At 44.5% G+C, this 15115-nt stretch overlaps 1 protein-coding gene across 6 annotated transcripts in view; it reads right to left on the bottom strand.

Annotated features, from left to right (window-relative positions):
- Positions 1-15115, bottom strand: part of LOC135911444 (angiotensin-converting enzyme-like) — a 194891-nt gene that overhangs the window by 14183 nt on the left and 165593 nt on the right. For all 6 annotated transcript variants that reach the window (XM_070536892.1, XM_070536893.1, XM_070536890.1 and 3 more), the window contains exons 9-11: positions 11509-11633; positions 9473-9571; positions 6276-6420 (exon numbers count right to left, since the gene is read on the bottom strand). In XM_070536892.1, the coding sequence (XP_070392993.1) occupies positions 6276-6420; positions 9473-9571; positions 11509-11633 (369 nt within the window). The remainder of the gene's footprint in view (positions 1-6275; positions 6421-9472; positions 9572-11508; positions 11634-15115) is intronic.

The raw sequence follows: 15115 nt of genomic DNA, 5'->3' as shown, positions 1-15115 counted from the left end.
TGCCTAACTTGCAGTTTTATTGCCAGCTTGTCTGCAACATGTAGCACCCGCTATGGCAACGTTGGAGGAATGATGTTGCGCTTTGCCGAGTTCCAGGTCGTGGGTCTGACTCCGGCTGCACTGGCTTGCGAAAAATGGTCTTGTCTTCATCGTCATCATCATCATCACCATCATCATCATCATCATCATCATCATCAGCCTAGTTATGCCCACTGCAGGGCAAAGGCCTCTCCCATACTTCTCCAACTACCCCGGTGTTAGACTGCTGAGCACGAGGTCGCGGGATCGGATCCCGGCCACGGCGGCCGCATTTCGATGGGGGCGAAATGCGAAAACACCCGTGTACATAAAATTCGGTGCACGTTAAAGAACCCCAGGTGGTCGAAGTTTCCCGAGTCCTCCACTACGGCGTGCCTCATAATCAGAAAGTGGTTTTGTCACGTTAAACCCCATAATTTAATTTTTTTAATTTATCTACTGCGGGGACGGTAGAGTATCCGTCTCCCGTGCAAGAGGACCGTTGTTCAAATTACCACTGCAATTTACCACCGGAAAATTAAAAAAAACCGTGTGTTGAGAAAATTGCACAAACAGGCCTGGAGTGCGGCCTGATCCCGGTGACCAGAACCGGTAACGCACTCTCTCACCAGAGCAGGATTGGCCACACTGGTGCAGTACTTGGCCACAACCTCCTATATGAATACAACAGTCTTGTCTTAGATTAGGTAAAATTATATTTTACAGTGTAAGCGGTTTTGGACTCATTGCAACAGCCATTTCGGCGACGGTGTCCGCCGCCGCTGTCCGTCGTAGCTATTGCTTGGCAATGAAAAAAAAAATCGCAGTTCCCGCCGGGATGAAACCCGTTCCCACAGCGCGAGAGTCAGCTGCTCTCCTACTGAGTCGCGCCAGCATTTGCTTTTTCGCTTTTCTTTATTTCACTGAACCACGTTAGCGCTTTTCTAGCTTGTAGCGAAACAATGCTGCATACACGCGTACTAGCGATCGGGGAGACACGCGATGTGAGATGCGTGCCGTAGAGCGTCGATATGCGCACATTTTGCATTGCACTTGCATCATGTTATACCAGGTGGTACGCCACGTAGAAGTTGCACAGGTAGCGGTACAAGGAAGCTAGATAAGTCTTCAGGAAGAAAAAGAAGACAATGAGATGCATAAAAAATTCTAGCATTAGGAGCGTGTATGGCATACTTGAATAAATCAAGCAGGCTAGGTAACTGTCACGGCCTCGTCTCGAAGGGGATGCCAATAAATCATCCCGATCAACGTGATTATCATTGGCATCGCATTGTGTCACTTGTCACGTGATTGGAGATGCGCGCCGCGTAGCGTCAATGCGTGGGCCCTTTTCATTGCATTTGCATAATAATACACCAGGTGGCGTGGCATGCAGCAGTTGCATGCAGCAGTTGCAGTTGTAGCAGTTTCCCAGTGGATCATTGAGGCACCACTGGCCTCCTGGATGCCCTTGGGTTCAGCGAAAGCAGGGGAAAGCAATCGTGTCTTCAATAGAGATTAGTAAGAAGCGATTGGAAGATTGCTGGAAGTAGGGAAACGACAAAAAACGGAGACGTGCAAAAGCAAAGTTCACAATAGGGGGTCAGGAAATTTGTGGGAGATCATCGTGTTTTCTTTTCTTTTTCTTGTTTTTAACCTAGGTAGGACATTAGGCAGTATAATAGCAAGAGCTTGGTGGAGCAATCCACCGCCCCGTTCCAAAGGGGACGCTCATAACATCTATCCATTCATCCAGTATAGGTAGCTGTACGAGATATAGTTTAGGACGACAGAAAGCTGGGCTGGTTGGTATGGATTCATTATGCAAAAAATGTGAAGAGTGCAGACAGGACACAAAAGAAGAGAAGTCGACAACACGAACGCCGGCGTTCGTGTTGTCCACTTCTCTTCTCTCGTGTCATGTCTGCACGCCTCACCTTCTTTGCATAACGAGAGATAGTCCTGAGGAAGAAAAAGAAGATTAAAGACATGTATATACATCCTAGAATGAAAACCACGTAGTGCTGACCTGAATAAATCAAGCAGGCCAACTAGCTGTCACTGCCCCGTTTGAAAGGGTACGTCACCAAATAACTGTCATCATTGGCATCCTATCATGCGACTTGTCATGCGATGTGAGATGCATGCCGCTTAGTGTCGATGCGTGCACACTTGCATTGCACTTGCATACTATTGCACCAGGTGGCACGTCACTTAGCAGTTCGTAGGCAGCGATTGAAGATATATATATTAAGTTCGAGGAACAAAAAGAGAATCAAGGAGATGTATAGAAAAGTGCCGGAATGAAAAACATGCGCAGCATACCCGAATAAATAAAGCAGGCTTGGTGACTATTTCTCACCGCCCCGTTTTAAAGGGGATCGAATAAATCATCATCATCATCATCATGTTCATTAGCAACATATCGTGCCACTTGTCCCATCTTGACATACGTGCGTCAATACATGCAACTTTTGAATTGCAGTTGCGTTATATTCCACGAAGTTTCTAGATATGTAGCAATTGTATGTTGCATGTAGCTGGGCCTCGTCAGGTGACTATTTGTCACTGGATCGCTCCAAAGGGGCTACAAATATATTAGCATAATCAACAACAGCATCGTATAGTACCACGGGGCAGAGGATGCGATGTGTGCGCCGCATAGTCTCTATACCTGTGTTTAGTGTCCAGTACTGGTTATGACGCCTCCTGGCTATGTGCGAATCGTCTAGTGCGTGCTGCGGAAAATGGAGCTCCTTTGTAGGCGCTCGTCCAGCTCACGCTGTGACTCTGCTGCGTGTGCCGCGCAGGCATGTGCCTTTTTTCCTCACCATTATTTTCAGCATTCTCTTTTCTCCCGATCCCTTTTTTCAAGTGAAGAGTAGCAGGGCAGAGCAGACTGTAGCCCAGGCCGACCTATCTGCCTTTCTGTAAATGATTATCTCTCTCCTAAAGAATCTCATACAGTCAAAATTACTACTGATTCCTTACTATGGCATGCCTCACAATTAAATAATTGTTTTGACATATAAAGCTACAGAATTTACTGTAATTACTTTTGCAATAAGTTTGATTCTTTAAGCAGCAAGCTTGGCGCGTTTCACTTGTGGGAAATAGAATGCAACCTTTTACAGATTCAATTTCACAGGAAAGAATGTCCTCATAGTAAATTCTCAATCATGAGAATTCAGCATAAGGTAGCTTCAAAACCTTAATGGGATGACATGCCTCATTTGTCGACGTTTGGGGTGACGCACTGTAGAGAATTGGCCCTCTTTTCATGGTGCGGGAAAAGGCAGTCGACCTGACAGTTTTGCAATTGTGTGCCACATTCTTCAGTATCTATGTTTGTCTGATCCCATAACGACAAAGTAGATGATGCGCAGAATAATGCAGACACTAGCTACACACACGTTTATTCAATGTTCAGCACCACTGATTACATTCTGCTTCATCCTTCATTGCTCTTGATGTCGCACCCATTCGGCAGTGGAGACTTGTACAACTTTGACACGCTCCCAAAAATGGGCTTCCTTGGTACCGCTCACGCATTTAAGATATTCCAGCAACTTTTAAACATTTAGAAACTGTATAAACTACAACTATGCTATGCTACAACTACAACTATGCTACAACTATGCGTTCAAAATCCAATTTTTGGTGAAACTTATATTTCAACAATTCAGACCTCCAATGTGGGACTACAGGCCTTACGCGAGTAAACACGGGAATTGACAAAAGTGTACCACTAACGTTGGTAGCTTATGTGAAAGCCTCGTCGAACTTAATTTGCTTTCAACCTCATATCCTAGCAAGGTAAGGCACTACAAAAGCTCCTTACACTCGTCTGTCAGTTTTTCTGGAAGCCTTCATGATGTAAGAAATGTTTAGCTTTATGGCCGCAAAAGTTTGACTGACAAATTTTCGGAGACAATTTGAAGATTGCGTTGTAGGGAAGTCTTTTGATTGCCAGAGAGGGTTAGAACTTGGGAATGAAGCAGCAGCATAGGTGCAGTAAATTTGCCGAGATGGCTGATTTCACTCTGACCTTGATAAACTTACAACACAAAACTGACCAAGCAGCAGCATGCACGTCCACACAAAGTGCGGACGTGCATGTTGTTTTTATTCATACAAGAGTGAAACGAAATTAGAAAGGAAATTAGAAACGGGACAGCGCTTGTCCTGTTTACTTCTTTTTTGTGTCCTCATTTCGTCGCGCACTGCTGCCAAGGATAAATTCAAACTTGATGGATTCGCCATTCTTTTGTAGAAAGAAAAATCTGCATATCACAAAGGGCAGTGCCTTGCTATTTGAGGCACGATCTGGTTGCTTCGAGACCAGAACATATCCCTGCAAATATCCGCAACAGGATGAGGCACGTCTTTGCTGCAGTTTTTATCCCAATAACGTATCCTAATAAAACGCGAAGATTTTTTCACTCTAGCGAGTACTGCGGATAACCTCCACATTTCAGAAGCACTGGGATATAAAGAATACGGAAGCATAAACTGCTCGGGAGTCGCGATAAGCAAGAGACGTTTAGAGTATTGGTGAAAGAAGGAAGGAAGAGATTGAATGGACCGGATCCGTTACAGGCATAAAACTGTACAAGGCTGGTAGAGGTTTTAAAGAAGATACAAAAAAAAGATTTAAAACTATCGGCAAAATGACAGACTGATAAGCATGTATAGATTATCTGATTAGTTCAACCAGACTAAGCGACTTTTTGCCACCGTCCCGTTTCGAAGGGGATGCCAATTAATCATCATCATCATCATCACCATCATCATCATCATCATCATCACCATCGGGTTAACCTTGTACACAAACAGCAAAGCCTGGAGACCGCAGTATCTCAATTACTAATGCAGCCCACGCATAATGTAGAAGATGTGGCTTCTGTCTCTACTTGCGGCAAGCGAGTATTTTCGACCGCTTTCACTTTACCTATTTATTTCTACGTTTCGAATAACCATAGGTAACTTAATTTATCTTTTTATGGCTTAATTCTCTGTGACGGTCGTGGCCAACAAAAAAAGTTTAGCTAGACCATATTACATGCAAATGCCATATCATGGAGGAGCTGTATCATAAGTGCAACGAAGACATAGCAAACAGACGGTGACAACCTAGCGAACTAATGAAGGCGAAAAGGTGGAGCTACTATGCCGCGGTATGTGAGTCGAGCATGACCTACACAATAAATGTCTCCATAACGCAGGATTTACCTTGGTCAAGCCGTGCGTGTGTGGCGTTTACTTGGGATATTCTACGCATAAATAGCGAGCTCTCAGTATTAAAATTTGGTCGACGATAGTTAGTGCTCCTGCTCGTCTTACCCCTTCTGTGTCTGTCGTTTATTGCAGGCTAAAATGTTTCGTCATGAAATATCGACTAGCGTAATCTCTGACATTTTTAAAGTATGGTATATGGACCAAAAATTCCCGCAGTAAAAATTTGTGAGTAGTAAGAGCATATTTGAGGCAGGGGTGCAGTTTAACAGGCGACGTAGGTGTGCTTAGAAATTTGTGGGGTTTTACGTGCCAAAAGCACTTTCTGATTATGCGGCACGCCGTAGTGGATGACTCCGGAAATTTCGACCACCTGGGGTTCTTTAACGTGCACATAAATCTGAGTACACCGGTGTTTTCGCATTTCGCCCCCATCGAAATGCGGTCGCCGTGGCCGGGATTCGATCCCACGACCTCGTGCTCAGCAGCCTAACACCATAGCCACTGAGCAACCACGGCGGGTGTAGGTGTGCGTGTCCTGTAATACACTATTTTTCCCAGTGGTAGTTTCCTAAATATTTTCTGTCGGTGACTATATATCATGCAAAGCCTGCGTTACGAGACATGTTAGTTGTAGACAGAGTTATGGATTTGTCGTCTTTCTTTGGTCTCTTGTCGCGTTATGTTTCCTCAATGTTTTAATTTTGCAGGTAATGCGGGCAACATGCATATACAACATTGTTAAATGCTGTTTTTCTAAGCCAGGCGTGAGCCACGAGATGTTCTACTACGGAGCACGATGCTGCGAGTTTGGTTTTGAAAGGTGCGTTTGATGGAAGTATATGCAAAATATTCATGTACAGAACATTTCGGCGCATGTTGAGCTACCCATGGCCGTCAATATATTTTGGAATCCTTCACTAAGGCATCTCTCTTAGCCATGGTGTTGCTCGAGGCTGTTAAATGCCATTAATCGGCGAACAAGCCATGATACTTTCAATTCAATGTGAACTGACACTCACAGCAGGGTCCACCAAGCCTTGTTGTAGTCTTCCGGCTTGTAGTTGCCCTTGAACACGTTCCACCTCCAGAGGTCAAAAATGTAAACCGAGGGGATGATAGCCACTTTGCTCATGGCAATACTGTGCAGGTAGTTGATGTCCGTTTCTGGAATACAGGATGACAGGGCTGCAGGTTTGTCCTCACCGACTTTCTCACACCACTCTGTTTCCCTTTTTTTTGGTAGTCATTATCGTCGATCATTCATTTGTAGTAATCACGGGGCGTAACGCTCCCCGCCCTCTCCGCATGTCTGGTCGGGGATTATTCAGCACATGAGGCGTATCTTTTTTTTTAAATATTAGATAGTCGTGCGCGGTCTAGTAGTGGCAGTGCAATGTCTCTTTCAAGTGTTAAAATGATGTGCTCCTAAAGATTTTGCATGTTTCAGCGCTGAGCCAAGATGTGTGAACTGCTTGAACCAATAGATGGTTAAAGCTCTATGAGCACTCTAATAATCGTGAGTTCAAGCAGTTTAAACAATCCATTTTATTGCAAAGCTTGAGCGCCGGGATGACGAAACATGTTAAAAGAGTGCATGTACAAGCACTCGGTGAGCGCTTGTACTCGTCGTTTTTGATCGTGTTTCATCGACCCAGTGCTCTAGTTTCCCAATGATGAAATACCAAGTAGCGCAACTGCCCATTCTTATTAAACATTTCCTCTGAGCGCCATATCACTGAGCGCTGAGCGCATATCAGAGTGCTTTGAGTGTGTGCGTATAAGCGCTCACTAGCCTGCATGCATGCATGCGTGCATAAATAAATAAATAAATAAATAAATAAATAAATAAATAAATAAATAAATAAATAAATAAATAAATAAATAAATAAATAAATAAATAAATAAAACATTATTAATAAATGAATAAATGATTATTGAAACTACACACAAGAGAAGAACACAGGCGCATAAATAAGCCTTGTGGCTTGAGTGCGCAGCTGTGTAGCCCCCGAGTGGTTCACACATTTAGACTAGGAAACCAAGGAAACCAAGTAAACCAGTAAGCAGGAAGGAAGAAATGCTTTGCCAAAAACAATTACAGCGAGCGGGCACAACTGTGCCATATATGTTATGACAAACGCTTTACGTAAAATTAGAATGTATCTTGTAATACAATAATTATTAAACGTACAGTGAAACACTCAATGCACGTGAGTGTTTTTTAAATTATTTGTTAATCTTCATCGTGGCCACTAGAAATAGCATCCCAAGCCTGTAGCCAAACTAACCTGTTCATTTATTAAACACAGCCTGTCAGCCTTGCACGCAAAATAAACATTGTAAAAGAGCATAAAATAGCATTTAGGCCTGCTTTGCTTTATTTTCTTCCTTGCACTCTGTACTTAAAAAAAATAACCATACACTTTGTGCGTGCTCTCACCACTGTGCAAACAGGCGGCGTCATAGAGGTCAAGAGGGAGAGAGAAAGAGAACGGAGGAAAGAAAGGCAGGGAGGTTGACCAGACTGAGTCCAGTTTGCTACCCTACACGTGGGGAGGGGGAAGGGGGAGTGAAAGAGAGAGACAAAGAGAAAACATCAGTCTATATCGCACTTTCACATGCACTAAGATATTTGCAGGATGTCTACCGTCGGGCACTCAATTCTGTGGTCTTCAGGTAGTGAAGAAGTCCTCGAATGGCTTTCTGGGCTAATGAACTGCGGAGCAATCGTACTTCTTATAGGCTAACCTATTGTCACCTTGTTCTTGCAATAGAAGCACAGTTTGCTCATGCAAAGGTCACAAATTTATTGTCAGACGATGCTGATATTTTCAAACTGCTGTACACCTCGACACTTAGCTCAACTCGAGAGTGTGCATGTAACCTTCCAGGATAATCCTGTCACATGAGCACGTTGGGAAGATATGTTGACTTGTTGGTATTATTTTGGAGGCGATTTTTACTCATGTAATTGTTACAAATTTATTGTAAGTCGATGCTGACATTTGCAAACACCTCGACACTTAGTTCATCAATTGGAGACTGTGCCAGTAACCTTCCAGCATAATCCTGTCAAATGACCCGGTTACGGTGATTTGCTAACTTGTTGCTACTGGTTATTTGTTTTTGAGGTGCTGCTTGCTGATGTAAAGGTAGCACATTTCTTTCCAGCTGAGAGTTCACTCAAGGGGTATCAAGCTTCTTGGCATTTCAGTCGGCAACGGGAAAGCGTGCCTTCAACCTTCTGTCACAACAGTGTCTGAAATGAAAAGCCAGGATAACACGGCTGTGCGTTATAAGGTCTAAAATTTCGTGTGCCCCTTATTTTCTGAGTGGCTTAGAATAAAGAGCCGAGTTTTTCAGGCAATGGTGAAGTATCAGAACTTCCAGGCACACGCCACGCGTATGAATGACCATTAGGTCATGTCTAGTCATCCATTTATCAAGCTTTGATTCAAGAATGGCAACATAATGTCAGGAAAAATATATATCAGCAGAGATTTCAATCAATTACTTTGAAGTGTTTATGCTCAGCATTCTGACCACTATGCAACTGCTGCTTTGCGCAATGGAACCGATGATATATGCAGTGGGCGCTAGCAACTCTGACGGTTTTCTATTAGCCTCGCCCTGTGGGCTACACTATAACGTCGATTTAAACACAGTTCCTCCATTGTTGGTGCACTTTAGTGTGCTATCAGGATTTTCGATCCACCAGGTTTACTATTGCGCGCGCACACTATCTGCAAGAGTCAACAATGCGTGAAGCAAATGTGCAAGAAAAAGCAATGCACCAGGAGCAGTGGCAGAATTTATTTAAGGCCACCTCACGAATCTAACCAAGGATTACGCGTGTCACGTGTAATCGTGTAGTGCCACGTGTCAGTCGAGTACATGTGCCGGTCTACGTGGCACATATACTGACACATGGCATTCCTGAGCGTGCGCAGACGAGTTTTGTGTCTTCTTTATTTTTTGCGCCTCAGTGCTTCCCTCAGTTGATAGTCGGCGTTCGTGTTGTCCACTTCTCTACTCTTGTGTGCAGTCTGCACGCCTCACCTCTTTTTTGCATAATGAATCCTTACCAACTAGCTGAGCTTTCTGTCGTTCTAAGCTGTTTTATTTCACGGTTGGTGTTATTTTTCTATTCTGGTGTCTGCATCTTCACGACACAACCTCTGCGAAAAACTTTAGTATGTACACGTTTGCACTGTACCTTCGTCCTCCATTCTGTCTTGCAGCAGGCCAACTGCCTTCAGGTGTTTCAGCGTGGCCACAGAGAGAGCAATAGTATCGCCAATAGCCTCGTGGAAACCTAGGTATAGGAGAAAAACTCTTCAGACCACACTTGTGAATTGCTGCGCTCTACTGCTATGCGTAATTGTATGTTTGCCTATAGAACTGCTACTGAAACGGCAGCTCTTAAAGGGAGAACTGGTTTCTCAAGCTAGTAATTAAGCAGGCGCGTCTCGTGTTTCCGATAGCAGCTCGGAGACGACGACGACGACGACTCGTGCTGTCATTCGCAAGAGAGCTCGGGCTGTTTGCTGCTGCTAGGCCGCTGTTAATCTGCTGCTTCTCACCTTTAATAAAACATCATTACAAGCTACGTATTTACAATATCGCTTGTTTTACTTAATTAGGTGGAAAGAAACGTTAAAATGGAATATTGCAGTTATTGCGGTTTAAACCAAAGGCATATTGGCAACATATAATTAAGCCAAGGAAATCATGGAGGAAACAATCTGTAGTTGAAATATAATTGTAAACAATGATAAGTATTTTCACGCGTCAATGATGTGAAAACAAGTGAAATGAAACTGGAGAAAAAAAAGTCGCAGTATCGTTCGAAAGGCGAAGCACCGATTACGATAGCAAATTAGTAATTAGCTACACGAGTTATAATAGTTTTCGGCCATATAAACTCGTAAACATTCGCTCACTAACTAATTTAACAATGATATAATGCGTAATCTCGACTGAACGAGCAGATAAAGCGAAACAGACACACGGAGACAGCGCTGTATCTGTGGATCTCGCTATCAAAACGATGGAGTGAGGAATCGCAGCATCAGCAGGGATTGGATTAACCTTCGTGCATATCCTCATTTCAACGCGAACAAAACGTGGAAAGCAGTGCATGCCAAACTACCGGTGCTACGCGCACTCTGCAAACATCGCGGATTGCTTTGAAGATGAGGCCCGCGGGCGTGCGCAATTCGGCCACGTGGCAGAACCGGGGCCGCTCGTTTCAGCTTCGCTGCTTAACCGTCTGTACGGGGTGCATGGGAGGTGATTTGTTTTATTTCAAACTTGCAGTCTTTTTCAGAGCCCGTAAAAGATAACCACTTAAAAGACAACAACAAGGAAATACCTTCATATAGTGTTTCTGAGTACGCTGTAAAATTTTGCCAGTACGACTCATGTCGTTTAAACAATAGCTAAAATTTTGCAGAATTAAACTTCATTGACACTAATCGGATTTTAAGAAATAGTCTGAAAAACTCAAGATGACTGTGAAATGTCTCGTTTGCCTTAGGTGCACCATTCTACTTTTAAAGTTGGGTAATGTTACGTGAAATATACGATGTAATAAAAGATGGCAAATATAGCGTTATCAGAAGCTTGGTAAGCCAATAAATACTTGATAATGAAAGACCTCGTGACGTGCACGTGGAAGTTTTGCGTCTAAAACTCCGCGTAACATCATGGATTGTGAATGTGTTTGGTAGTCTGTGCGCTACATTGATAAATATTATTGATAAACAGTTAACCAACCCTAGGTAAATCGCTTATTTATCGCTTCGTCTTCGCCTAAAACAACAGCACACTGAACGAAGCGGGTTTGATAACCTTTTCTGCGCGAAAGTGGCTCAGGCAAATAAAAATTGTTTGAAATCTTCCACGACGTAACGCTGATGTGTTAATGTCGCGATTTATGTACAAAACTCAAAAAAGAAATACGCACGGTTTTGATTTGTATCGTTAAATACGAGTCTCAATTCCCACCAAGTGCATATAGAGGCTAGAAATAATTTGAGCAATGTAAACAGATTTAGTACTCTTCTTTAGTGTAACACTACTTATACTCATGTGAAGGTATTTTGAGATGCTGTGTAACACATTGTACTGCAAAAGCATGGGCTGGCAGATATTCTAAGACCTGAAATACCTAAAGCAATGATGACTGGGGCTTAATAATGTATCAGATTGTTGTTGGGATGGTAAAATAATTCCCAAAAGTGTGCTCACCAGGATTTGCACCAGTCCTAAAGAAGATCGGCTGCTTGGCATACTTGAGGAAGTACTCAACGTGGCCCATTTCATGATGCACAGTGAGCAGATCATCCATCTTCACTTCTGTGCATTGCTTGATCCTGTTGGCAGTCGGCGTCAAATTCAAGAAACCGGCCCTTATCGACAAAAGCTCACGAACAAAAACGGACTGCATGTAGGTGAAGTTCCGCAAAATTTCGCTTTGGCTAAAACGGTTGTAAAGAATCAGTGTTACTATCAAAGCAATCTTTGCAAATCTACATGAGGTAATGATTGTCTAGTTTTCTTATTAGGGCATTTGAATATCACCTAAGCAAACGACGAGCCACTTTGTAATCAGAGTTGAAGTTTTATATTTCCGCCTTCTAACGATACAAGGTACAGAGAGCGGAGGCGCAGAAAAAGCTGTCAAATACAGCTTGACAAATAATAATAATATTTGGGGTTTTACGTGCCAAAACCACTTTCTGATTATGATGCACGCCGTAGTGGAGGACTCCGGAAATTTTGACCACCTGGGGTTCTTTAACGTGCACCTAAATCTAAGTACACGGGTGTTTTCGCATTTCGCCCCCATCGAAATGCGGCCGCCGTGGCCGGGATTCGATCCCGCGACCTCGTGCTCAGTAGCCCAACACCATAGCCACTGAGCAACCACTGCGGGTCAGCTTGACAAAGCCGCCGCCTCCTTTCGCGTGGCAGTGGTTTGAAAGCAAGGCTTTTAATACAAAGGTAATTGCAGTGCAATAACAGCTATACAATTATGAACAAGTAAAAAAAGATATTGTATTTAGACAATATATAGTATAGAAAATACATACAAGAAGGAAACAAATTCATTAAATTAATGGGTTTTAAGTGCCAAAACCACCTTCTGATTATGAGGCCCGCCGTAGTGGAGGGCTTGAGAGATTTCAACCAGCTTGGGTTCTTTAGGGTACACGTACATCTAAGTACGCGGGTGTTTTCGCATTTCGCCCCCATCGAAATGCGGCCGCCGTGGCCGAGATTCGATCCCGCGACCTCGGGCTCACCAGCCCACACCATAGCCAGTGAGAAACCACGGCGGTCGCAAAAAGGAGAATAGAACTTACATGGTAATAAACATAGCATGTGAAGCACTGTTTGACGCACTGAAGAGGTCAAAATTTTTATATGCATTCACATTTAAGAGGGAAGGCGTTCTCTACCTCAATTGATTCGAGGGGTCGGCACTACCGAATTCTCCGCATAACTGGTCTTGTAGGTTGCTTCTCGGGCACTCAAATCAACAAGCTAACGTGTGTGATTTACGTTTCACCATGTTTCAAATTTAACCCGGATACTCAAGTGGTATTTGTACTAGTTATGGTTCTTCAGCACGCTACTTTGCAGAAAGAGATCTGCGCTCGGTGAGTCACAGGGGACATTGCGAACATGACGAAGGAATGTCTTCTGCAAAATTCGGATACGCTAAAAACTACTAAATTTCGGCTGTGCCCCGCACTAAATGACAATAGTTATAATAGGAGTAGCAAATGGAATTATAGAGGAGAAAACTTATTGGCCTGGAAAGAACGTTCTGGGCCGACCTACTACCCCAATTATTTCAGCCAGTTTCGTTGTGATATTGACATGTGGGCTTGTCTACCTTTTTTGTGTGAAGGCGTTTCACCGTCTAACAAATGTGATCGCTCACCGCGGGACCCGCCTGCATGTATCTGAAGTTTCTGGAACGTTATCGATGGTCCTATCCGCTGTCTGTGGTCACCGAACCTTGCTTAATCTGAGCGCATGTATGCGTGACGCGAATGGTGTTAAACTTTCTGGAAGACACGCGGGCTTCAGCGTTTACTGTGGAGCGTTCGATGTCTCGTGTATAAAAGCCGAAGCGTTTGACCAGCAGATCAGATTTCGACGATCGCCTCTGTGTTCGCCTCTATCGTTGTGCTTTAAGTGTAGCCTGCTTTTGCGGGCACAGGTTCGGCCAATAAAAGGTAATTTCGTCATTCACGGTATTGCTACTGTGTTCCTTACCGTCACTACTACATGACGTCTAGCGGAGGTGCTTTGCGTTCATGTACTCGACGCCCCCACAAAGCCGTGACCCAAGCCCGAACGCGGAAGACAACACTAACGTCGCCAAGAACCAGCGAGGCAGCCGCAGGCTGCAAGGAATGCCCCCGGAGCATGGACTTTTGCCTGAGACGACAAGGCACGTCGTTCCAAGTCCGCCTCAATGGCAGCCCCAGCATCCCCCATTGTGCTGCAACAGCCCAGGGAGCCACCGAATTCCCGTGGATCATCATTTTAAGACGCGGATTACTGGCTGCAAATATATAAAAGGTTTGCTGCATTCAACAACTGGAACTCTGACGACAAGCTCCGGCATGTGTACTTCGCGTTAGAAGACGTCGCCAGGACGTGGTTTGAGAACCAAGAATCAGCCTTGACTGCGTGGGACCTGTTCCCCAATGGCTTCCTGCAGACGTTCTCGAGAGTCCTACACAAAGAGCGAGCCCAAGCTCCACTGAAAACGCACATGCAGCTGCCTAACGAGAACATCGCGATCTTTACGGAGGAGATGAGTCCCCTCATCCGACACGCCGAACCAAAAATGCCAGAAGTGATAGAAGTTCGCTTTCTGATGCGTGGTTTGGAGCAAGAGCTTCGCGCCAGGTCAATGCACAACCCGCCTAAGACCGTTGCCGAATTTATTTCCGAGGCCACAACCATTGAGAAGACGCTCGAAATGCGGACAAGGCAATATAACTGCCTACCGCTGAACACAAGCTATACTACCCAGTTGAAGAAAGTTAAGACTGTATAGGAAGGCCGTCAAATTCGGACAGCTGGAGGACACCTCATAACGCCGACTGGAATCTGCACGGCAAGAATTAGCGTTCATGTCCGGGCTTACCCTGCCACCTTCGTTATCCTCCAACAGTGTTCACGAGATGTCATTCTCGGCATGGACTTCCTGAAGCAACACGGCGCAGTCATCGACCTGAAGTCGAAGTCGATAACGCTGTCGGAAGATAAAGCGATACGACCGCAGAGCTCTCGTAGTCCCCACGCCTTCAGTGTGCTCAAAGATCAAGTGAGCATCCCGCATCGCTCCAGCATTGTTATTTCCCACGGCATTGAAACACCTGCAGACATAGAAGGCGTCATCGAGGGCGACCAACGTCTGCTGCTCGACCGTGGAATTTGCTTCGCAAGAGGGATCGCTCGACTGCACGGAGCGAAAGCGGAAGTTATGCTAACCACCTTCAGCCAGGAGTGCAAGCACATAACAAGGGCACGATAATCGCGTACATCGAGAAAATTGTGGAAAACCAGCAATGTAGTTGTCCTGTCGGATTCTACCGCATTTACCCCAGCGACCATAGTTCCCGCACCAGACTTCGACATAAATCCAAGATTGCCCATAAGTAAGCCGGAACAGCTCAGAAGTCTTCCCCGACGATACAAAGACTGCTTTTCGACGTCATCGAGGCTTCGACCAACACCGGTTGCAAAACATTGCATAATAATTGAAGAGTGCGCTCGACTACTCTGCGAGAACCCTTACCGAGTTTCGACGCGGTAAGGGCTATTGTAA

The sequence above is a fragment of the Dermacentor albipictus genome, chromosome 4, assembly GCF_038994185.2.
Source record: "Dermacentor albipictus isolate Rhodes 1998 colony chromosome 4, USDA_Dalb.pri_finalv2, whole genome shotgun sequence".
In the NCBI taxonomy this organism is placed as follows: Eukaryota; Metazoa; Arthropoda; class Arachnida; order Ixodida; family Ixodidae; genus Dermacentor; species Dermacentor albipictus.
This window is presented reverse-complemented; position numbering and strand designations above follow the sequence as displayed.